Here is a 23,044-nt window from a genome sequence, read left to right on the forward strand (position 1 = left end):
TCCCTGCTTGGTTCTGGCAGGTGCCCCTTCAAGGCCAAGTATCAGGGCGTCGAAGATTTCTCCCAGGGGTCTTGTCTCCAAGTTCTTTGTAAAGTCCTGAGCAGCCCAACGCAGGTCCGGGCAGCTCGGCGCCCTGGGATGGGACCAGGACGCTGGGCTGGGGGGCAGGGCTCCCCTGCGGCCGGCTCCGGGGGCACCGGGGGCTCACGGTGTTCTCTCTTGCCTTTAGATACCAGCCTGTTGATCTCATTCAGCCAGCCAATCATGTATTGCCAGCCTCATTCGGGGATTGTGATTGGTACTTGGTCACAGGCACCTCTCTTACCTGCACCCTGGGGCCCGCACCTAGCGAGCGGCCACCACGGCTTGGCCTGCCGAAACCAGTGCCAGGTGACTATCCGCCTCGCCCCGCCGGGAGCCCGCGGCCGACGTGCCTCTCCGTCTCTCTCTCTTTTTCTCTTGTAGATCACGAGCTGCTCAGGCAAGAGCTGAACGCGCGTTTTCTGGTCCAGAGCGCTGAGCGGCCCGGCGCCCCCCTGGGCCCGGGGGCTCTGCTGCGGGCGGAGTTCCACCAGCACCAACACACACACCAGCACACACACCAGCACCAACACACATTTGCCCCCTTCCCCGCGGGGCTGCCCCCGACGCCGCTCCTGCCGCCCGCCGCACCCCCGCCGGTGCGTAGGCCCCCAGTGCGGGCGGGCGGGGGGCGGCCCGGGCGGCCGGACACGCAGCAGGCACACGCAGACGCTCTCCGCACGCACACCGGCAGACGCCGCCCCTTTCTGTCCGTCTGTCCATCTGGCCCCTCCCTCTGGTCCTTCTCTGGGTCCTGTCGTGAGGTTCTCTGTCCTGGGCTTGGGTGGGTGCCCTACGTCCACACATGGGTGACACGGCCTTGGGGCTAGTTGTACCCACACAGGGTTTTCAGCGTCTCAGTCGTCTCAGTCCGCAGCAGGACAGCAGGTCCGGAGGCTGAGACAGGACTGAGGGGGGCGGGGGGGACCAGGCCTCCCTCCCATGGGCCCCAGGTCCTGGACCCTCTTTTCTTGAGCCAGCTGCTGTGCGGGGCAGAGTTCATTGCCCCCCGGCTTTGCTCTGTGAAGGGCCGGGTCGCTGGGGGCCTGGGTGCGTGTCACTGCTTGACTGCCAGTCCTGGGCTCCATGCCCCCATCGTGGCAGCAGCATCTCCTCCTGGGTCTCAGCCAGTACAATCAGAGGGCACAGATGGGCCACTTTGCACCTCCCGCGGTGGGACCATTAGAATGGGGGGGCCACCCAGTCTGAGAGCTGGGCCCCAAGGAGCCAGTCAGGGCATTGGCCAGTGATCTCAGGGAGCCCAGGGGACGGCTGGCTGCAGACCACCAGCCGGAGGAAGCAGGACAGCCATCTGGGCCTCACTTGGTCCAACGGGGGCGTGGGTGCTGGGCCCAGTGGAGGGCGTGGGCAGGCTCGGGGAGGCCTCACTCTCCGCTTTCTTCCCTTCCAGTTTGATAAGTACGCACCCAAGCTGGACAGCCCCTACTTCCGACATTCCAACGTGAGTGTCTCTCTGTGGTCACCCGGCTGGCCGGTGGGCTAGAGGTCGCGGGTAAAGGGTGGGGCTGCACCTGCCCAGAGGCCTTGTCAGATTCCCTTCCACATAGCGTAGGGACCCGGGCCCAGCATCCCCACCCAGGATGTCCATGCTCCCAGCCAGGGCCCTGGAACACTCCCCCTCTTTCTCTTGCAGTTTTTCCCGTCCTTCTCTTCTGCCATCCCCGGACTGCCCACCCTGCTCCCACACCCAGGCCCCTTTGGGTCCCTACAGGGTGCTTTTCAGCCCAAGGTACCAGCTGCTCCTGGGGTGGGACGGGGTTCAGGGCACACGGGAGCCCCTGGCGTGCAGTTTTGTGTGTTGCTGTGAGCCAGCCATACCGGGTGGGACGTGGCTGTGCAGCCCCACGGCCAGAGGGGCCTCAGCAGGACCCCAGCCCAGGCAGCGGCAGGGTGGGGCACCGGGGACAGCGAGAGTCAGGCTTTGTGCACCCTCATTCCTCGGCTGGGAGTGCTTGAGGTTGGCGTGGGAAGCATCAGGGCAGAGGGGAGGTCTGTGTGGGGTGGCCAGCGGGGGCCGTCCATGTCTCAGGAGGCCCCGGAGAGGGCCTTCCCCGCAGCAGGGCTGCCTCAGCCCCCTAACCCAGGCACGTCCTCATCAAGAGCCCCTTCCCACCTTTGCAGAATCCCTTGGACTGAGGATGTGGGGAGCCAGGCCTCCCCTGGGTGGCAGTGTGCAGGGCCCCCCGGGGTTCTCTGCCTGGGCCCGGGCTCTGCAGCTCTGTCACATCCTGTTCTCTCCCTTCAGACTTCAAACCCAATCGAGGTAACAGGCCGGGCCAGTGCTGTTCACACCCTCCTCCAGAAAGCCCCTGGGGTAGGTGGCCGCACCGCCCATCCTTCCCTCCTGGGGTCACCCCAGCCGGCCCAACCCCCCTTGTGGATAATGGTGGCAGCGGCAGGGCATGGCCACCCCCAGCCCCCAGACCTAACCCTTCCTTCTCCGTTGCTGACAGGTGTCCGACCCGTACCGGACCGCAGTCAGGGTGAGTGTGCGGGCTCACGTCTGCGCGTGTGCGCGTGTGTCCTTGGGAGGGAGGGTTGTGGCTGGGGAGGACTCTGGGTGCCTCTGGGATGGCCCCAGGGGTGCCCACGACGACAGGAACCTGGGGGTGCTGAAGGGAGGGGCAGAAGGACGAGGCCCGGCTGTGCGGCTGAGTGCGTGGCCTGCCCCGTCACAGAACCCTGGGAAGTGGTGTGCCGCACACGTGCAGATCGCCTGGCAGATATACCGCCATCAGCAGAAGATAAAGGTGAGCCGCTCGCTTGTCCCACCGGCCGGGCCGGTGTGTCAGACGGTGCCTTCATGCACCCCTTGGGGGCCGTCTGAGGTCCTCAGATGGTCACTGTGTGCCCCTCGTGTGGGCACGCGGGGCAGGGCTGGGGAGGAGGCCAGATGGGGGTGGTCACCCAGGATGCCCCCAGGCAGGGGACCCTGTGCTGGTCCCACCAACATCATTCGAGCCATCCACCTGACCGATTCTGTCCCCGTCCTTTCACCCTAGCATTTATTGAGCACCTGCTGTGTATGCCTGGGTGCTCAGCAGTGAACGGGGGACACTGAAAGTGCCCCAGGAGCTGCTGTGTGCCTGGGGGGGCAGGGTGGTGCCAGATGGACACCTTGGCCGTTACCCAGACGACACGAGGAAGAGGCAGCCACGGGCGCTCTGGGGACGCCAGGGAAGGGCAGGCAGAGGCGAGAGAGGCCCTCACTCAGACCAGAACAGGGGCAGCCAGGGGCCCCACCAGCCCCCCGTCCCAGAAGGGTCCTGACCCCTTTGCTGCCACTCTGGTCACACACCACCTCCATGCACGGCTGTCAGAAATCATCACGCCAACACGCGCCACGAGAAGTCCACAGGGTCTTAGGACAAAACGCTGGGTGTTTCACTCTGCAAATGTTGGGGCATAGCCCTGGGGGCTGCCCCCACGTAGGCCCGGGCACCCCGACGGCCGGGACAGGACGGCAGAGGCGGGCCACACCCCAGCAGGTCTGCATGGCCACCGCGGGCAGCACCGGCGAGCGCTCGCCCGGCCCCTTAGCCTCGTGTGGTGGTCACAGCGGAGCCACGGGCTTCTTTTATTTAATAAATTTAATAATAGTTATGCCAAGTTCAGATACCGGAAACTGTCAAGCATATTTAAAACAAGTATGTGAATCTACTTTTTCAACTCCGTTTTACAAACTCTTACCACGGTGAAGTATTACCGATGAAAATGTAACGTCCAAAGTGAGGTGCTTTGGTGTAAACGCACAGCTCCCAGAGGCCACACAGAAGGCACGACCCCCCCTGCCCCCCATCGATCACACGTTGTCCTGACAGCCCCTGGCTCTCCTGGGTCAGGGTGAGCGGCTGCTGGCTGGCTGGGCCGCAGGCGAAGTGCCTGGCGAGACGGGCGGGCCCCGCATGTGCTCTGTCCCTGTCAGCAGATGCAGCTGGACCCCCACAAGCTGGAGGTGGGCGCCAAGCTGGACTTGTCCAGTAGACCCCCTGCCCCGGGCGTGTTTGCCGGATTCCACTACCCGCAGGACCTGGCCCGGCCCCTCTTCTCTGGCTCGGGTAAGGCACCCCATCCGGAACATAAGGAAGGGGGAGGCCCCGCCCGTTCCCTGGGCTGGCGCTCCAGCAGGACAACTCCAGACGCGTCCGCATGTTTGTTCCCTCCACGCTGCCCCTGGGTCACCCCCTGGCGTCCTGCCGCCTCCGTGCCACCGTGTGTGGTACCCTCCCCGGGCTCCCCCTCCTCCCTGGAGCTTCTGCTTCTGCTGTCTCCCCCGCCCCTACCTGAGTTGGGGAGGGGCAGGAGTCCTCCCCCACGCCCGGCCTGCCCCCTCCCAGGAACGGTTCTGGCACGGCTCCCCGAGAATCCCTGTGCCTGACCTGCACCAGCAGCCCTGGCACAGTCTTGTGCTGGGGCCCCCGGCCCCCCCCAGGTTCAAGGATCACGGGGAGCCCTTCCAGGACTCAGCATAGGTCACCCCCCAGCCAAGATGCGTCCCAGGGAAGGGACGCGGCAGAATGGGCAAAGGGGAAAGGCGCGTGGGGTGAGATCCGCGGGAAGCTAGGTGCAGGACTGCTGAGGGCTGGCCTGTGGAGGCTCAGGACGCACCCCATTTCCTTGGCAAGGAACCAAGGCAACACGCGTCGAGTGCCGCGGCCAAGCGCCATGGCGCCCGCAGACCCAGCAGCCAGGATTCCGACTGGGCGTTGGTCACGTAGCTCCTCTGCCCTCACACACCCACACCTCAGACTCCCAGGAGGAGAGCAGGTGCTCCGCGTGAACCAGTGTTTGCACAAGTGAGCGAGGTTCACGAGGCGCTGCTGTCCAAGAAGAGTGAGAACCTGGGCCCCGAGTTCCCAGCCTCACACGCTTCCGAGGCCGGCCGGGCCCGCGGTGTGAGCGCTCCCACTGCTGGCTGTTCACAGCCCACCTCAGAAGGGTCTGCTACGCCCCTTCCCAGCTGTAGGGGCCCTGCGGGCATCACCCGCTCGCTCTCCCCGACGCCCCTGCTCTGTCCTCGTGCACGCTGGCCTCCACCCGCGGCCACCTCCGCCTGGACGTGTGGTCGTTGCGGGTGGGCCCCGTCAGCAGGCTGGGGTGCCGGGTGTGGACAGGGTCACCCAGACTGGCCTCGAGCACGGGGGCTTCTCCAGCCCCTGGCTCCCACACGTTCCTGGCCTCTGGACAGAGGGGCGTCCCTCGGAAAGCAGAGGTCCTCCCATCTGGGCTGCAGTCCGTGGAGGCTCTAGGATGTGCGTTCGTCCTGGGGCCAGGCGGTGGGCCTTGGCTTCCTCTGCTGTGTGGAGCCTGGACTCCTGTCCACACACAGCCCAGCCCTGCTGTGCCATCCACACGCCCAGAGCATGCCCCCCAGGGCCCCCGGTCACGACGCCGGTGGCCGGCCCTGCCTGTGGGGTGTCTCGTCCCGCGGGGGGGCTCTGCCCCCATCTGGCATGGGTGTGTCTGCCCCCCGCCCCCCGTGTCCTGCTGCTGCCTTTCCCGGCTCCTTGAGCTGGAAGCCTGCCTGTCGGCTTGTTGGCTGTTTCTCGCCGCATGTGCTCGTAAAGCGGCACGTCACCCACGCACGGGTGCGCGTCCTCAGGAGCGCCACAGGGAGCTTGCTTATTTCCTAATTTCCGGCTTGACGTCTTTGACCTTTGAGTCACTCGGGAGCACGGCTAGCTTTCTGGGGGGCAGCTCCTGGAGGTGAGAAACTGCGTGTCTCCCTGCGGCAGCCCGGCAAAACCGCAAACCCTCCAGTGCGGGTGTCCTCCAAGCTGGGGGACGCTGGAGAGCCGGGGGCCGGCCACGGCACCGGTCTTTGCCAGAAATCCGCCCTCCAGACGGAGGCCGTGTGTCGCAGCGGGGCCAGCCCCCGGGCCAGCAGCCCCTTCTCGGGGCCTGTGCCCCACTGGGCTGCCCTGAAGGTGGTGTCAGGCCTGGGCTCCGGCAGGGGCAGGGCAGGACCGCGGGCGAGTGGCGGAGCTGACAGTGTGGCGACCCCCAGTGGCTGGAGCTGGGGGATGCTGTGGGAGCAGGTGCCGTCTTCAGCAGCCTCGTCCACCAGGACACTGTTCCGTGGCCAGGACCCCTTCTTAGCTTCTAGTTGGAAGTCCCGGGCTCAGTGTCTCCAGGGCCACCTTGAGGGCTGTGTTGGCGCCCTCTCCTCTGGGGGCCCCACTGCCATCTCCTCCCTCCCTTCCCCCTCGTGAGCTTCCAGTGGGAGGTAGAGACAGGTCACCAGAGGAAACGGGTGTCTCCGCCCCGGGAATGACCCACGAGTAGGAGCCCCAGGTCTGTCAGGCCCCCGCCAACCTGCCCCCACAGGTGCTGCTTATCCCACCACCAACCCGTTCGGACCCTCAGCCCATCCCAGCAGCTTTCTGACCACGGGTCACCTGACAGGTACGTGTGCTCTCCGGTCACTGGAGGCTGGCTGGCCAGCTCTCTGCAGCCCTCAGGGCTGGGGGAGGATGCGGGTGGGTGGGGAGGGGACCCCAGGAAATAGGACACCCCTCAGACTGTACAGGGGCACCTGCCATGCTCTGGTGTCCCAGGAGAGGGCCTGGTGGTCACATGGAGGCAGGTGGGAGCCCTGGCATGAGCCACAGAGCCTGAGCCCCGGTTGTCCCCACAGACCCTTTCAGCAGGCCAGGCACCTTCGGGGGCCTGGGGAGCCTGGGCAGCAGCGCCTTTGGAGGCCTGGGGAGCCACGCACTGAGTGAGTGACCACCAAGCTTGCTTCCTGCTCACACGCACACATGGGCTCCCGGTGTGGGTTTGGGCTGCACCCTGACCCCTGGCTGACTGTTACCCTCTGGCCACCTCCCTGGGATGCAGGAATGGTGTGCTTCTCCCCAGCAGCCCTGCAGTTCTACAGGGCACCCTCAGTGGGGGCAGGGACGCTGTCCTGGCCTCACATTCCCGCCCTTCTCCAGCTCAGGGCAGCGGCATCTTTGCCCCCAAGGAGAGCTCCGCACTGCATGGCCTGCCCAGCTCCCACGAGGCCTGGAACCGACTGCACCGGGCGCCACCCTCCTTTCCCACACCACCCCCATGGCCTAAGCCTGTGGACCCCGATCGGGTCTCAGCCCTGACCAACCACGACCGAGAGCCGGACAAGGGCAGGGAGGAGCGGTGAGTGGCGCCCGCTCTGCTCTTGTGGCCTCCAGCCAGCTTTGCAGAACTCCGGGTGTGGGCCAAGCACCCACGCTCTGTGTGGAGATCCCACTTGCTGTACCCTCAGGGCTGGGAAAGGCTAGTAGAGGCCCCCATGGAGAACTCCTGGTGGGCGGGATTTGGGCAGGACCCACGGAGAGGGTGGGTCCACTCCTGGAAGCAGTGGCAGGGAAGGTGGGCTCATTGGCCCCAGCAGGGCCTCTGCGGGGACCGCGCAAGGGCAGGGCAGTGGGGCCACCGGCATCTTCTAGGTGGGGGCCAGGTCTGGGAGGGGACCTGTGGGAGAGTTCCCTGGCTGGGAGGATGGGGCTGAGCGGGCTGCCCTGGGCCGCAGGACTAGGCTGGCAGGGGTGGGGTGGGGGGACGATTCGAGTCAGCAGCGGAGTCTGGGATCTGAGGCGGCTGAGTTGTGGCTGGCTGGTGGAGTGGACAGGAGCAGGAGGGCTCCCAGCCTCATCCCTCCTGTTGGGGATCCCCAGCCAAGGCCGTGGGGGCCGTGCCCTCCTCCCTGCCCCCGGACTCAGGGCAAAGGGCTCAGAGGCACAGGGCAGTGGAGCCCCATGAATGGGAGCTATGGTCAGCCATGGCCAAGGCGGGACTCTAGGGTTCCATCCCCAGAGTGAACTTGGGGCCCAAGTTCCTCCCTGAGGCTCTGTGCTGCCTCAGGGGCTGAGCGGCTTGGGTCTGTGGGGAGAGCTGTGGGGTCCTGCTGCAGAGCTGGTTTCCACGTTCATCCAGGGGAGGGAAGACACGGGGCACCGTGGGGTCTTGGGAGGGTGTGGGCTTGTCACCCTGTGTTGACGGGGTGCTAAAGAGACCCCCGCACACACACCAAGGACCTTGAGGTCCTAGAGCTGGGAACTTGGTAGCAAACAGCATGCTTCCGGGCACCGTGTTAGACGAAGCCCCTCCTGTCCCTAGCTGAGTGAAGGTGTCTGTCTTGTCGCTCCCAGGGACCTCCTGGAGAAGACGCGCCTGCTGAGCCGGGCCTCACCTGCAGCCCCCGTGGGCCACCCAGTCAGCAGCCTCCTGCTCCGCGGCCAGAGCGAACCGTGCCGGCCCGGGGTCCCTGCTGAGCGCGAGGCCGAGCCCCGCGTCAAGGAGAGCCGCTCCCCGGCCAAGGAGGACGGCGCCAAGATGGCCGCGCGCCCGCCGTCTCCCTACAGCAAGGCGGCCCTGGGCGACAGCGTGCGCCTGGCGGGCCTCCTGGGCCGAGAGCCGGGGAAGCCGCCCGAGGCGCCGGCCGAGCGGCCCCAGGGCGACATCAAGGTCAAGGAGGAGCGCAGGGAAGACAGCGACGCGCCAGAGCCCCCAGGGGCCGGCCTGCACCCAGCGCCCGAGCGTCCGCGCGCGCTCCCTGCGCCCCTGCAGCTCGGGCCCAGCCCGGCGGCCCGCGAGCGCCTGGGCTTCCCGTGGGAGCCCCTGCGCGACGCCTACCGCGGCCTGGAGCTGCCCCGGCGCGCCCTGCCGACCGCCGCCCCCGCCCCGGGCCCCGCCGCCCTCTTCGAGCCCCCCGAGCGCCCCTACCGCGACCGCGAGCCGCACGACTACAGCCCAGAGCGCCTGCGGGAGGCGCGCCGCGAGGAGTTGGAGCGCGCCCGGGCCGCGCACCTGGGCGCCGCCGCGCACCTGACCCCGGCCGCCGCCGCGCACCTGGACGGCGCCGCGCTCCTGCCCGCGCTGGGCGCCCTGCACTACCCGCGCCTCGGGCCCGCCGCCGGCGCGCTGCACAACGGGCTCCTGGCGCGGACCCCGCCCGCCGCTGCCGCGCTCGGCGCGCCGCCCCCGCTGGTGGCCGCGGGTGGGCCCCCCACGCCCCCCGGGCCGCCGCCGCGGAGCAGGACTACGCCGCTCGGGGGCCATGGGCCCGAGGCGCGCGACTACTCTCCATCCCGCAAACCCCAGGAGGTGGAGGCGCGGTAGTGCCCGCGGGACCGCGTGTACAGAGACCTTTCCACAAATGCACTGCTGTAAACTTTTGTACGTGGACGTTTCTAGAACCTAAGCACAGCGCCGTCAGTCCTGGGGTGACACTTGCTTACCGCCCGAAGTCTGCACAGTCGGGGAGTTCCATCCACAGCTTTGCTGGGGGTGATCTTTTGTTTTCCCAGCTTGAAATTAGGCTACTGGAGGAGAATTCAAGTTTGTACATCTTTTCCCACAGGTGAGAAGCGTTTTTAATAGATTTGTATTTTTTTCAATTTTGTGCTCTTTAGATCTTTAAAAACAAACAAAAAAGGAACTTTTGCTTTTTTATCTTCAGTTCAGATTTGCAATGTAAAGGCCTCAGATCCCTTTCTAGAGCCCCAGGATCTTTTGTCTTATTTATGGAGAAAAAAACGGTCATTTTGTCCAGCGCACTGTGAGGCCCCCCCTCAGGGCCGGCCTGGCCCTCCCTTGGTACTTGGAACCGAAGTTACAGATATATATTAAAATAATAATTAATAATCATGTACAAAACTTTTTTTGCCTTATGCAGAAGCATAAGAGGATTTCTTTTTTGGTTTGTTTTTAAAAAAAAAAACAAATGAAATATGTAAATAGTCTGTTAATATAAACATATGACGTTATTAAATTCTTAACCTAGGTAGACTTTATAAAAAGTTTCTAGAAACCTCTCTGCTTCTTTGTTTAACACGGTCACAAAAACCCACTCGCTGTCAGTTGGACGGGCTCAGAAGCTTAACTGCCGCGGACCCTCAACTATGCAAGCACTCCGAGGTGGGTGTGGCCGCGGCCCGGGCAGGACGCCCCCAGCCCCACAGCCAGCAGGGCCGCCCTCCCCGGGCCTGGCCGGCTGTGGACCCTAGTGCTCTTCGTGCAGTGTTCTCAGAACCCAGACCAGACAAGTAGGTTTTTAGGAGTGAACAGTCTAAGGGTCCACTGCAAACAGAAATAGCGGCTTGTGGCCACTTTCTCGTCCTTGGCAGGCCGTCAGCAATGCCCTCCACCCGCGGGGGCTCTGGCATGATCTCCTTTTGGTTTCGGTTTTGCTCTCATAACCACCCGAACGTCCCCTTGTCCTGTCCTCGGCGTCCTTCTCTGTTCCCTGATGTCCACGCCTGTGTCCACTGCACTTTTGAGCCTTGTTGGTTCGACCGTCTGCAGCCATCTGCTCTGTTCTGTATTTCCAAGCCGTGTTCCCACTGTGGGCTCTGGTTGTTCTGAACACTGAGTTCTCGTGTCAATCAATGAAGATAAATACAGCCTTGATTTTGGATCACAAGGTGGTCGGGTGTTCTGTGTGGCGTTATGGAAGGTGGGGGTCCGCGGCCCCCTCCGGGGCGGAGCTGGGCCGCCGGTCACCCTTGCCCAGAAGCTCAGCGTCTTCACGGGTCTCGTCCTCACGTCTCCAGCCCCGCCTGGGCCGGCACCCCCAGGGCTGTTCCGCTGCTGGGATAACCTCCCGCCCTTTGCTGGCCGCCTCCACCTGGGCCCACCCCCACCCCGTCTGCCTGCTCGGCCTTGTCTTCTGGCTAGAGGCTCATGTGCGCGCAGGGCTGGCCTGCCCCCCACCCCCACTGCCCGGGCCCCACACAAGGCCAGGTGAGCCTTTTGTGGAGAAATGAGGGCTCAGAGAGGGAGGGGGCAGAGGCAGAACTGGCCACCTCTACTCTCCGGAGGAGAAGGGCAAGGGGCTGTTACCCTACCCCGTCCATGGTTTGGAAATGGGAGCCCCGAATGGATTTGCCTTGTAGGGTGAGCAGCCAGACCCAGAACTGCCCTGAGCCTGAGAAGGGCCCCCCATGGAAGGTTGGGGTACCCCACACGGAGCCCACTGTGCCCACGCTAAACCCCGCACAGCTGCCAGGGCAGGCCCGGCCGGCCCACCAGTCCCCAGGGCTCTGGGGACCTACGCGTAGGTGTCGTGGGCCCATGGAGCCAGTGAGGCTCTCCCCTGGACTGACCACCTGCGAGTCCAGGGATATCATGGAAAGGAATAAAATATTTGAGCTAGAAGGAAAGGAAACAGTCTGCATGGAACCTCAGGATGGAGGGGAGTAGGTCAGGCGAGGCCCCAGGCGGAAGGTCACCCATGGGAGACAGCGTTGGTACCCGCGCTGGGGCGGGCTGTCCCATCCCTGAGGGGCACCATTCTCAAGAGCTCACGTTCTCTGGTGGAATGTTATCCTTGAGGAGGATGACTCACGATGGAGCAAAATCCATAGTGAAAATCGGGCGCCCGGGAGCACGCCGCCGGGCCCTCCCCACTAAGGGCCCTGGTCTACAAGAGTGGCCTGTAAGGGACGGTCCTCTGTGGTACAGCAGCAGAGTCCAGGGACCCAGCGTCCGCACTGGAACATCACTCCCTAGGAAACGTCTTTAAAATCAGAATAAATGGTTATGAAATAAAGATTTTCTATAAAAGGGCTGAAAGATAAGAGTTTACAAAATGTGTAAAGTCTCCTAGAAGGTGAGACAAAAAGACAATGAGTTGAGGAATTGGGGAAAAGTAAAATACGGACGGCCTTCCCTGGATGCCGTCATCTGACTCCCAGGACTTTCAGGAAAACAGACGGAACCCGAGGTGGGGTTGGGGGGGCATTTAGGGGAAGTGATGTGACAAACAGCCAGCCCGGTGCCCGTCAAGAACGGACGTGCTCAGACATGCGTTTCTTCCCCGCGTCCTCTCTTTGGAAGCTACTAGAGGAAAAACTCCGGTGAACTGAGCTTGTAAACCAGCAGGAAGAACCCACACGGGCAGCGCTGCGGAGGGAAGGCCCAGGATGGCGCCCGTGCCGCAGGGCAGCGAGCCCTCCCCGCGCCCGGGACGTGCCGTGAGCCCCGCTGCTCTCTGCATGTGAACTCCGGGGTTAGTGCGCCGGGTTTTTGTCCCTCTTCCTCTGGGAGCTTTGCGTTGGGAGAGCCCTGGAGGCACAGGCTGATCCGGGGAAGAACTGACTTCTTTACAGCACTGATTCCGGACCCCACGTGGCACGCTTGCTCCTGTGGGAGCCCTTCCCGTGGTCCCGTGAAGGTCTGAACTCCGCACGCGAGGCTTGCAGCTTCTTGCGAGCCGTAGTCCTGGGCGTTTCACGCTTGTACTAACGTGTGTGTTTGCACGGGTGGGCGATCGCGCAGCACAGCCCGGCCGACGTGAGCGCTGGCTACCGCGCTCCTGCAGCACCTCGGCCTTCCGCGGGCACAGAAGGATGGCTCTCCTGGCCCTTTGTGGTCGGGGGTGGGACTCGCTCTGCTCAATTCGCTGTGTTGCTTCCCAGCTGGGGTGCATTTAGCCGCCAGTGTGGACACCCCCCCCCCCGCGACCCTCCAGCAGCCAGAACTGTTCCCACGGGCCGCCGCTCTGTCGGTCTGGCTCTTGCGGAGAACACCGCACGCTGTTGGCCGAGCCGCGCGGGGCGTGCAGTGTGGCCGGAAGTAGCCTTGGAGGTTAGGAGCCCCGGGATGGGGCTTCTCATCACGGCAGCACAACCTCACCCATCCTGACACGTGTTGATTAACCCCTTCCTGTTCCACTGTTTTCAGGTGGTTTCCTTACTTCCCAGAAGGACGTCATGTTCGGACAGTCTGGCTGTCCCTCTTTCACGGTGCTCACTTGTGCTGGTGCAGGGACCACGGGACTGGCCCCGGGCGGTGACCCTGCCCTTGTTCCTGCCTGTGCTGGGGGCTCGTCTAAGGTCCCACAGTCTGCAGGATGGGGACTTTGATTTCCAGGTACTGGGTCTTCTTTAATTTCCGTTTCCTTTTAAACTGTGAGATCGGACACAGGTGTCTGATGTGCACCTTTGTCCCGCTGGCGTGGCTAGCGCAGGTCCACAGGCGCTCTGGTGCTGGCCGCGGTGGCCCACTCGTCCGCGTGTCGTGTCGTTGCCCGCTTTGGTCACAGTGCCCTGCATCTCCTGCCTTGATTCAGACACTTACTGGAGAAACGATTTTAAAAGTTGTGCCCACTGTAAGCAAGCAAACTTCACTCCACGTCCGCGAATCTCGAAGGGGACGCCGTTCTCCGGTGTCCAAGTGGTTACTCAACACCATACCCGACTTTGCTGATCTTTCTGAAGATTTTGTGTGTTTGCCCCCGGAATTGGGGGCCAGCGCTTCTGGGCTGTTCTGCTCCGGTCTGGCCTCGACACGTGGGGGCGCCAGCCTCCCGGGGTAGGGGGGCTGCGGGGCGCTCTGGCGGGAGCCCAGGAAGCCCGCGAGCCCCAGCACAGGGCGAGCACAGGACTGGGCACGGGCTCTGGGTTCCACAGGCAACCAGCGTCTTGGCTGCATTGCTCCCCAGTTCTAGAGACGATGCGGGCAATTTAGATCTTTCTGGAAAACGCAACCACGTCACCTCAGGGAGCACGCTGCGAGGCACCGTCTTGTAGCGCGTTTCCAGGTGTGTTGTCGCCGACACCCTTGTGACCCTCGCTGGCACGCTCTGTCGTCGGCCAGACTCTCACAGGCTGTTCCACGTCATTCCGTGTTGCAGGAACCGCACGTCTGGGGTTTCCTTCTCGCTCTCCGCGCCCCAGGGAGGAGCCAGAGGGGTGTGCCCAGCGCCCCACCAAGCATCCCTCCTGCTCTGGCGACGCGCATGTCCAGCAGCCCCCCTCCCCCGCCTCTCCTGCTGAGGGGCTCCCGACGGGGTCCCGCAGGGCCAGCCGCCATCCAGGAGGTTCAGTGGGAGCTCTGGTCCCTCCCCGACTGCAAACGCCCATCTTTCCCAGCGAGAGTAATACATGCGTGGCCCGCCCGCACCCCGCCGGCACCACGGTATTAAAGCCGTAAACTCTTTCCCGGGTGCGGCTGCTCTGAGCTGACGGCACCCCCAGGAGGGGCCGCGCGGTGGGGTGGCTGCGTCTGCGCTCTTGTTATTTCCCCCTGGTTTACTCTGGGGGAAGAGACCACGGGCAGTAGATTCCTAGAAGCGCCTGCACCCGACCCCACGCCACTCGTCCCACGCTCTCGGAGGGGAAGGGACAGCCGTGGGCCCCGAGCACCAGGTCCCCGTGCAGGACATCTCCCCAAACCAGGGGCCCCGGGTCGCAGCGGAGCACCCCCTTCCTGCCCCTCCCCCAACAACCCCTCCATCTTGACCTCACGTCCGGGAGAATTCTGTGAGTTTTAGGGTCCACCTGGCTTCAGCAGGAGCTGATTAGCACAGAACGTGCCGCGTGCGACCTCTGATGGGAATATTGTGTGCGGCGGGCAGTGGCTTGACCCTCACGCCAGTGTGACTTCGTCACGGGAGGACAGGAGACGGGCCCGGGCTGGGGGCCTGCACTCGGGACCATGGCCGTTGGCCTCTCTGGGTCCACGGTGTCAGGAGCTTGATGGGGACGCGGCGTCCGTTTGGGAAGGTGAAGGACGCTCCGGAAGATGGTGACAGCCCCACGCGGTGTGAGTCACTTAATGCCCCTGAGCTGCCCCCACGAGGGGGTGCTTCTCACGTTCTACTTATCACAGTGTTTTAATTGCTTGCTGTGACTACAGAATATAATACGGTTTAGCCGGGGAAGAAGTCCAGGGAAAGGATAGATCACTCCCCCAGAAGGCACGGAGGCACGCGCCCGCCTTGCTGGGGTCTTGGGGGTCCCTGGGCACTCGGGGCCACATCAGCACACACTGATTATCCCCAGTGGAGGGGGAGGCCCCCTGTCCCGTGACACCAGGGCTGCTGTGGGAATTGTTCCAGACACAGAAATGGGGGCAGCACCGACCGAGGCCATTCTGAGCAGACGTGTCCGAGGCCAGCATCGGGCAGCCTTCCCCACGTCCCTGTTGGAACCACGGCGCTGTCCCTGTGGGACCCCCTGCCAGCCGGGGCCTCAGTGACATACGGTGGAACAGAGCCACGCCGGCGTGTGACACACAGGAGAGGGGTTCAGCCACTTGTCAGTGCCACACACCTAGGTCAGGTGGACCGCCAAGCCTCCCGTTCAAGGGGCTGGGAGCCAGACCTCACATTCCAGCGAAGCCCCTCACTCACGCTCACACTCACACTTCCCATCCAGCGTCACCTGTTCCTCCTCGCAGGGCCCAAATGGAGGTGGATCCTGGCGGGTCCCCTGCTCCGAGGGGCTCTCAGTCTGTAACCAAGTAGGGCAACCAGGCCGGTCAAAAGGTCGGCGTGGGCTGTGGGGGCAGAGGAGGCGGCCTCGAGCTGGCCTTCAAGGGGATGGATGAGAGCCACATGCCGGGCTCCCCCGTGAGCGGCCCCTCTGCTTCCCTGTGGGCCTGGGTCCAGCGGCTCTTCATGCCTGTCTCGGGTGTTTCTAGAACGACCAGGCTCAATCCACAAGTTGAAGCCCCAACCCCCGGACCCAGGACGTTGCTCTGTATGGACATAGGGTCTCCAAGCAGGTGCCGGAGGTAAAATGAGGCCACTAGGATGAATCTAACCCAATAGGACGGGTGTCTTTCTAAGAAGGGGAGAGCAGGACACGGACATGCACAGGGGACAACTCGTGGGGACCAGCGGGAAGACAGCGTCTACACACCCAGGGGAAGGCCTTCAGACCATGAGGAGTAGATATCTGTGGTTCAGGCCGCCCCATGAAGCCTGGGCGGCCCTGGTGTGTCCTGCTACGTGGTGTTCCTGTGGACTGCTCTGTCAGTCAGGGTCCTCCAGAGAAATGGACCATGTGGCAGCTGCTCACGTGGCCTCAGTTCACACAGCCTCACCCACGTGGCATCCACATATGCAGCCTTGGTCCATGTGGCCTTGGTCCAAGTGGCGCCCGTGCACGTGGCCTCGGCTCACAGAGCACCCTCTCACTTGGCACCCACTCTCGTGGGGGGGGACACGTTCCTCCTTCTCAGGGTCCAGGTGTAGGGACCATGTCCTTTGTCCCTGGATTGCCAGGCCTGGGGACCGAGTACCTCCTCCTGGCTTGCAGGAATGGGGGCTGCGCTCCTCCTCCCCCGGGGCCCAGACATGGGGATGGGCAGGGCCTGGTGCCCCACAGTCTCCATCGCCATGTTCTGCCATCTTCCTGGGACCTGGGGCCTCACCCCTCTGACGAGGCTCGTCTGTGTTTGTTGGTGCTGCTGGAAGGGGCAGGCTGTCACCTCATCAGTGCCCCGAGTCCCTGCAGCTGGTGTGGGTGGTTGGGCCTGAGGACAGGGCCGGGCACCAGGGGCAGCGTTGCTAACATTTGGGACCGCTGTCCCAGACTTTTGCCGACTCTGGGTGGCATGCTTGGCTGTGTTGTGGGGCTCGTGTGCCCAGAAGCTGATGGATTCTGGGGTCAGGAGGGGATCTGGCTGTGGGAGCTTCAGAGTTCTATACTGGGTGTGCTTGTGGTCAGGCCTTGGGGTGGGCACCGTTCCCCCTGAAGGCCTTGTTGGTGGTTGAGGAAAGGCCCTGTCTCCGCGGACTGCAGTGCCCCCTGCAGCCGGGGACCGGCTCCCAGGGTGTGGACTGCACAAGTGCAGGTACAGGTCAGGGGATCCGGGGACCTGGCACAGGGCAGGGTCGGCCGACGAGGCTGGGCGACAGGAGGGGGTTTTAGGGGTTCCTGGTGTCCTTCTTAACCCGCACATCGGGTCCGTTCCGCCCAGGGCAGCAGGACTGGGATCGCCCTGCCAGGTCGGGGCCCACACTGGTGTGGGGAGCAGGGAGCACGGACGCCTGGCCTGGGGCCGCCTGCGGGAATGCTGAGTGACCCTCAGCATGTGAAGGCTACGTCCTCAGGACTGTGGGGGGAGGACTCCCTCCACCCTGAGCTCCGTGCAGGCGGGTGCGGACCAGCCTGAGACTGAGAGGCCGGGAGGAAGCTGGCCTGCAGAGGCGAGTGACCCGGGGCAGCCAGGCACGGGCGCAGGCAGGGAACCCAAACAGGGCAGGTGGGGGAGAGCCAGGACCTCGAGCAGCGGACCCAGCGGCCTGTCGGGGCACAGACCACAGGCAGCCCTGCAGCCCTGGACCCTCAGGCCCCCGGTTCAGAGACGGCTGCCGGAGAGCCGGTTCACGTGCGATCCCCGAAAGAACTTCGGGAGGGAAGGGTCTCCACCCTGGGGTGCACATGGGGGGAGCGAGAGCCCCAGCGCCAGGAGAGAAAAGTTCAAAAGAGGCGGAGTGACGATGGGCCGCGGAGGACCCACAGGCAGCCCAGAGCCTGGGGAGGGGGCTGAGGAGGGGACGGGGGATGGGAGGGAGACCCCCGCCGACCCCACACAGACCTCACAGAGCCCTGGTTACTCCAGACCGCGGGCCACCGGGCGTCCGGATGCAAAAGGCAGTGCCTGGCGCCAGCTTCAAGCGGCTGCCCCAAAATTCGGGGGTGTTCGTTTTCGGGAACCACCTGAGCCCCACAGGCCACGAGGGGGCCGGCGGACACGGGTGGGGTGAGAAAGGGGGCGCGGCGCACGCTCAGCCGGGGCCCCGTGCGAGGGTCCGGGGCGCCTGCTCAGGCTGCGGGGAGGGGAGGGGAGGCCGGGCCCGAAACCGGGGACTGTGCGTATAGCCCCGGGCCCCACAGCAGGCAGCCAGTCGCGGTGCGGACTCAAGTCGCCTCACAAACGTGGTCGGGGGAGGGTTCTGGTTCTGGTGTGGACCCGGCTCCCAGCGCGCAGGTGAAGGCCTGCCTAGCGCGCATGCGTGAACCGCGCAGGGGCGGGGAGCCAGGGACCCAGAAGAGGGCGAGCGCGCAGAGCGGCTGGGAGGGGGCGGGCCCCTGGCGTCCAATCCGCTGCCTAATTCCCAGCCCGAGGCTGCACACCTGCGCTTATCTCGCCCCCAGAGGTAACGCTGGAGGAGCGGGGTCGGCCTAGGTCGCAGGGGCCTGGGTGGCTGGCGGGGTGTTTTCCAGCCACAGACACCTGGAGCCTCGATGCCGGGTCAGCCCGGGACCCCTCCAGGCAGGCGGCCAGTTGCAGGGGGGCTGACGGCACCGTGGCAAGCCGTCCCCTGACGCAGGGCTTGGGGTGCCTTCTGTGTTCCGGAGGCTGTTGGGGTGCTCCCGCTGTCCCGAATCTGCACCGGTTTCCAGGGCCTCCGCGGGCGGACAGGTGGGGGTCAGGGGAGCCCAGGGCGCGGCGTGGCCAGTGGCGAGGGGTGTGTGTGTGTGTGTGTGTGTGTGTGTGTGTGTGTGTGTCGTCCCCGAGCCCAGGGCGCGGCGTGGCCAGGGTGTGTGTGTGTGTGTGTGTGTGTGTCGTCCCCGAGCCCAGGGCGCGGCGTGGCCAGGGTGTGTGTGTGTGTGTGTGTGTGTGTGTGTGTGTGTCGTCCCCGGGCTCAGCTGGCGGGGCCCACGCGCTCCACCGACTTGCAGGCCGGCACCTGCGCGCGTGGGGGCGCGTTTCCCTTTGCGCCCGAGCTGCAGGAGCCGGACTGCGCTGCCAGGTGGGCCTGGGTCCACTGGCCGCGTGGTCCTTGGGTGCGAGACCCCTGAGGGCCTTGAGTTCGGGAGAAGGCGGGGCCCTCCTCAGGCAGCCGGTGCAAATGGGGACGGAGCTTGGCCCCTGGAAAGGGGCCTCTAAGAAAGATTTGGGGGGTGGGCTCCCTCCGGCCTGGAGGCCATGCAGGGGTTGCAGACCGACCCCGCTCGGCAGGCTCCGACGACCCCAGCTACCCTGCGTGGGCGGACGCGTGTTTACTGAGCATGCTGCGGCCGCCCAGGTGCGTGGAGCCAAGGATCCGGGCGAGGGTCTGGAGAGGCCGCTTCACGGGAGGGCCGTGGGGTACATGGCATCTGCCTGTTTCCACGCGCAGACCCACACAACCGCCAGTGTTCCCCCTGGAGGCAGAGCGGAGGGGTCTGGAAGCCTCGCGAGGACGGACTCGGCGCGCTGACCGCGGTGTCCTCAACGAGCCGCACCTGGGAGCCTTGTGCGCTGCAGAACCCGGGCCTTCACAACAGTGAGCACACCTGGGGCCGCACTCGCCCCATTTGCGGGGCTGCGTCCAGAGGATTTCAGGGGTGGGCTCCCTCCGTGGGGACACAAGGCATAGGTGGCTGGACGTGCGCCCTGGCTGCCAGGGCAGGGACGGGGTGAGTCCTGTGCACGTGTGAGCTCCCAGGTCAGGGGAGCCGGGGCCTGGAACAGGGGAGGTCGGGGCGCAGAGCAGACATGTGGGGACCTGCGTCTGCCCAAGTCCAAGCCCAAACCTGCACCCACACACTCGTGCCCCCCCCCCCCCCGGCGAGTCAGGTTTGGGGGCCAGCAACGCTCACACTGGTTGTCTTTGCCGTCCGTGTCTTTCATGTTGGCTCACTGAGCGAGTATCTCCCGCCAATTACTGGTTTTTAATTTACCAGTAAATAGCACACTCAGGCTCGTGCCAGACTAATCACACTAGTGTCCAGGTGAGGGGGGTGAGAGCAGCAAATGAAGTACACCTCAAATGTAGTGGGTGTACTTCTGTCGGAATCAGAGGCACCCTCGCCAGCGGCGGTCTGACCTCCAGCTGCCAGAGTCAGAGTCAGGGTTCAGTGTTGCCAGAGCTCGTTTCCAGAGAAGGAGGGCGCTGGTGCTGAAGGGCCGCATGTCCTTCCCTGGGGTCTTTGCCTGCCTTTCACCCCGCCCGTGAAGGGGCTCCTCCACAGCAGGAGTCCTGGATCGGCAAGCTGTAGCCTTGCACAGACCGGGCAGTCTCGGCTAGTCCCCCCAGCTCTGGGTATTCATGGTCCCCGTGCCCCTGTGTCTGCACTGATGAGCCCCCAGTGGGGCCCCGCGGCCGCCGAGCTGCTGAGCTCTTCTGGGGGAGAAGAGAGCAGAGGAAGCTGCCCTAGGCCACCGCCCGCACTCTTGTATCAAACAAGGTCGCTGTCAAGAGCAATCTGCCTCTTGGCCACGAAGGAGTGGATGTGAAATCTGTCAAACCCACACACGGCCATCCCCCCCGTGGCTCCCAGGCCCGCACGAATTCACCCCGGGACCCAGTGCCCCGCACACGCAGATGCACAGAAGTATCCGTCCGCCCTGCGCTCCTACATCGCCTAGACCACAAACAATCCGACTTTGCCAGCGGTTTCCCCTTGATGCACATTCGTTCAACCGCACGTCATGACCGCGCACGGAACTAGATCCCTGCTGTGAGGCTATGAGCCCAGCAACGAAACCCGAACGTGGTGCCATATCCAGTCGATCCGCAGGTCGGCCTCTTACACCACGTGTGTCTTCCTCGAGGCCGTGTTTGCGAGGAGAGGTCGCGGACGGAAGGCGCCGGGGCACCAGCGCGCACAGCTCCGGCAGGCACGCCTCCGCTCGCCGCGACGCCGGAATCCGGACTCTGGTTCGGGGCGCGCGTCTGTTCCCTGTGTGGTTCCTGCGAAGTCTCGACGTCACGTGCTCCCTTACTGTCTCTGTGTTTCCAGCGCGCGACTTCCTTTATGAGGATGGTTTCTGCGAGTCCACAGTGAGGTAGGCTCTTCTCGTAGCTCCTTCGTCCTCTGTAACCTCAGGGAATATCATTTCCTCCCCTCGTCAGACGCGCGGTGCTCTGGACGTCCACGGCCCGTCACAGTGTGCCCTTTGTTCTGTTTGGACTCGAGTGGGTCAGGCCGAGCCTTGGCTCCGTGCTTGCGCTCCCGGGCCCAGGTCCCGAATTGTGTGGACCCGGCCGAGGGTGTTCCCAGGTACTCGTACTGCAGACGGCTCCAAAGGTCTAAGTTGTAGGGGATCCGTTCCGTTCCACCAACATCGCCTTGGGAACCGGTTTCCCTTCTGTCATAAGGAGGCTCCTGCGGCCCGTAGGCTCCCTCCACTCTCTCTTGTCATATCGGGGAACCACGGAAGTGCGGTGAGCCAATGTCCTCCTTCCTCCTGGAAGCACCAGTATAATTTCACAGCTTCCCGAGGAATCAGGACACGAGGCTGTGTGCTGTCTCCTTCCCTCCTGGCTGGGCTGTCAGGCTTCCAGACCCCTCCGCACAACCAGGACTGGTTCTAAGAGTACTCCCGGTGTTAGCCCAGCGTCCTGCAACAGCTGTCAGTCTGGACTCAGAGACATGCCTTTCATGTCGTGTTTTGAGTCTGTTGTTCTTTCTAGTGCCTTCTCCAACGCTTCCTGGCACATTTCTGTTGCGCTGTTTACTTCCGTGGGAAATTCTGTAACACAATTCTGTATTCTGCTGACTGTGCCCGTCTGTGCCCACTGCCGACCAACCTGCACGGCCTGTGTGTCCGACCGAGGCTGTCCGGTTTCTCAGTATTTAAAACCCAGTGTGATTAGATCAGTTTGGAGTAGAGAACAGTGGTTGCCATGGTTCCTCCAGCGATACCTTCCACCGGTCCCACAAGGAGCTGTCAGGGTTTCCTGTCTTTCAGAGAATCTGTGTTTGGCACGGGGTGGAAGGTGGGCGTAAATGAGGTTGGAGAGAACTCGGCACACTTGGGGGACGTATATCTGTCTAGAAAGTCCTGCCTATTAAGTTTCAAGTCCCAGGCTACGCGGGTCGCTCCCGGTATGATGGAGGGAGGGTTTCTTAAGAGGGAACCCCTTCTCGCTGGGGGGGAAATTTGTGCTGTGAGATTGAAGGTCGCCATACACCACCAAGCAGGACGTGCGTTCCATGCCGGCTTCCTACGTGTGCTGTGACACGGAACCACGGGTCCCCTTCATCTTTTTTAGCTTTTTTCCCTCTCTTGAGTTCGATACACAACTGTTACAAACTATAACAAGTAGAAGGCTATCAAGACTAATAAAGTGGTCCTGTCCTCCCCTCCCCCATCGCCTACCGCTCCTGCTTCGCGGTAAAATGGCTTCGTTTCGAGGCTTGCGTGTACAAGGTCGTACATGTGGATTTTTGGGTTTCTCTTTATCTCCCATGTGGCCATCCCTTGAAGTCAATAAAAACCATCACATTTGTGTGTTGACAAGTGCATAGTACCTCACAGTGTAGCTAAACCGTATCTAGAAAGAGGTTCTCAGGTCCCAGGCACTCAAGTAAGGCAACAATAAACACCGACATCCTCTCGAAGCAGGACTTCTATTTCTGGGGAAGAAATCCCCCAAAACCGAATATGAAGAAAAACAAAACAACAACAACAAAAAACCCCCACAAACCTGTTTTTTTCATTTTAATAGACTCTACTGTGAAATTACTACGCAAAAAGTAGAAACGGTTCTTCCTCCTACTGGCGAATCTCTGAAAGGCTCTATTTCCCCACCCGCTCACGCGGACGGGACGCGAACTGTCCGTTTAATTTCTTTCCATCGTGATACAGGTGTGCGCGTTAATCCTCGTGGCCGGTTTCCCCGCCCCCACCCCCGCCCCCTCCCCACTGGGGACCAGCAGCGTGTTCTCTGTAGAGTCTGTCTCTTGGTTTCTCTCTCTCTCCCTTTGCTCGTTTGTGGTGTTTGTTAACTTCCACGTATGAGTGAACTTACACGGCACTTGTCTTTCTCTCACCGACTGACTTCTCTCTGCGTTATACGCTCTCCCTCCATCGGCGTCCTGGCGAGCGGCGAGATCGTATTCCTCTTTATGGCCGCGGGATACTCCGTTGTAGATATGAGCCACAGCTGCTTCTCCACCCATCAGTCGATGGGCGTTTGAGCTCTTTCCATAATCTGGCTCTTGTGGACGTCGCGGCTGTAAACGTGGGGGTGCATGTGTCCCTGTGAATTAGCGTTTGCATATTTTGGGGGCAAATACCCCGTAGCGCACTCACTGGATTGTAGGGTAGTTCATGTCTAACGATTGAGGACCCTCCCTACTCTTGAGAGCGGCTGCGCCAGTGTCATTCCCACGACAGTGCGCGAGGGATCCCTTTACCGCACATTCTCTCCAACAGCTGTTGTTTCCCGATGTGTTAGTTTTAGCCGTTCTGACTGGCGTGAGGTGATAGCTCTGTGGCTTGGATGCGT

The 23,044-nt window shown here is 63.2% G+C and overlaps 1 protein-coding gene across 13 annotated transcripts in view; it reads left to right on the forward strand.

The window, feature by feature from the left end:
* Positions 1-10,507, forward strand: part of FBRSL1 (fibrosin like 1) — an 84,426-nt gene extending 73,919 nt beyond the window's left edge. For 2 of the 13 annotated variants that reach the window (XM_045815712.2, XM_087857455.1), the window contains exons 9-20: positions 230-390; positions 466-680; positions 1,493-1,543; positions 1,736-1,831; positions 2,348-2,416; positions 2,556-2,585; positions 2,781-2,852; positions 4,028-4,160; positions 6,430-6,507; positions 6,740-6,823; positions 7,041-7,239; positions 8,235-10,507. In XM_045815712.2, coding sequence (XP_045671668.1) covers positions 230-390; positions 466-680; positions 1,493-1,543; positions 1,736-1,831; positions 2,348-2,416; positions 2,556-2,585; positions 2,781-2,852; positions 4,028-4,160; positions 6,430-6,507; positions 6,740-6,823; positions 7,041-7,239; positions 8,235-9,204 — 2,158 coding nt within the window. In that variant the 3' untranslated portion in view covers positions 9,205-10,507. The remainder of the gene's footprint in view (positions 1-229; positions 391-465; positions 681-1,492; positions 1,544-1,735; positions 1,832-2,347; positions 2,417-2,555; positions 2,586-2,780; positions 2,853-4,027; positions 4,161-6,429; positions 6,508-6,739; positions 6,824-7,040; positions 7,240-8,234) is intronic. The other 11 variants (XM_045815710.2, XM_045815711.2, XM_087857459.1 and 8 more) reach the window with 10 other exon arrangements.
* Positions 10,508-23,044: the final 12,537 nt, after the last annotated feature.

Source organism: Ursus americanus, chromosome 30 (assembly GCF_024610735.1).
Source record: "Ursus americanus isolate L20-20 chromosome 30, mUrsAme1.1.p, whole genome shotgun sequence".
In the NCBI taxonomy this organism is placed as follows: domain Eukaryota; kingdom Metazoa; phylum Chordata; class Mammalia; order Carnivora; family Ursidae; genus Ursus; species Ursus americanus.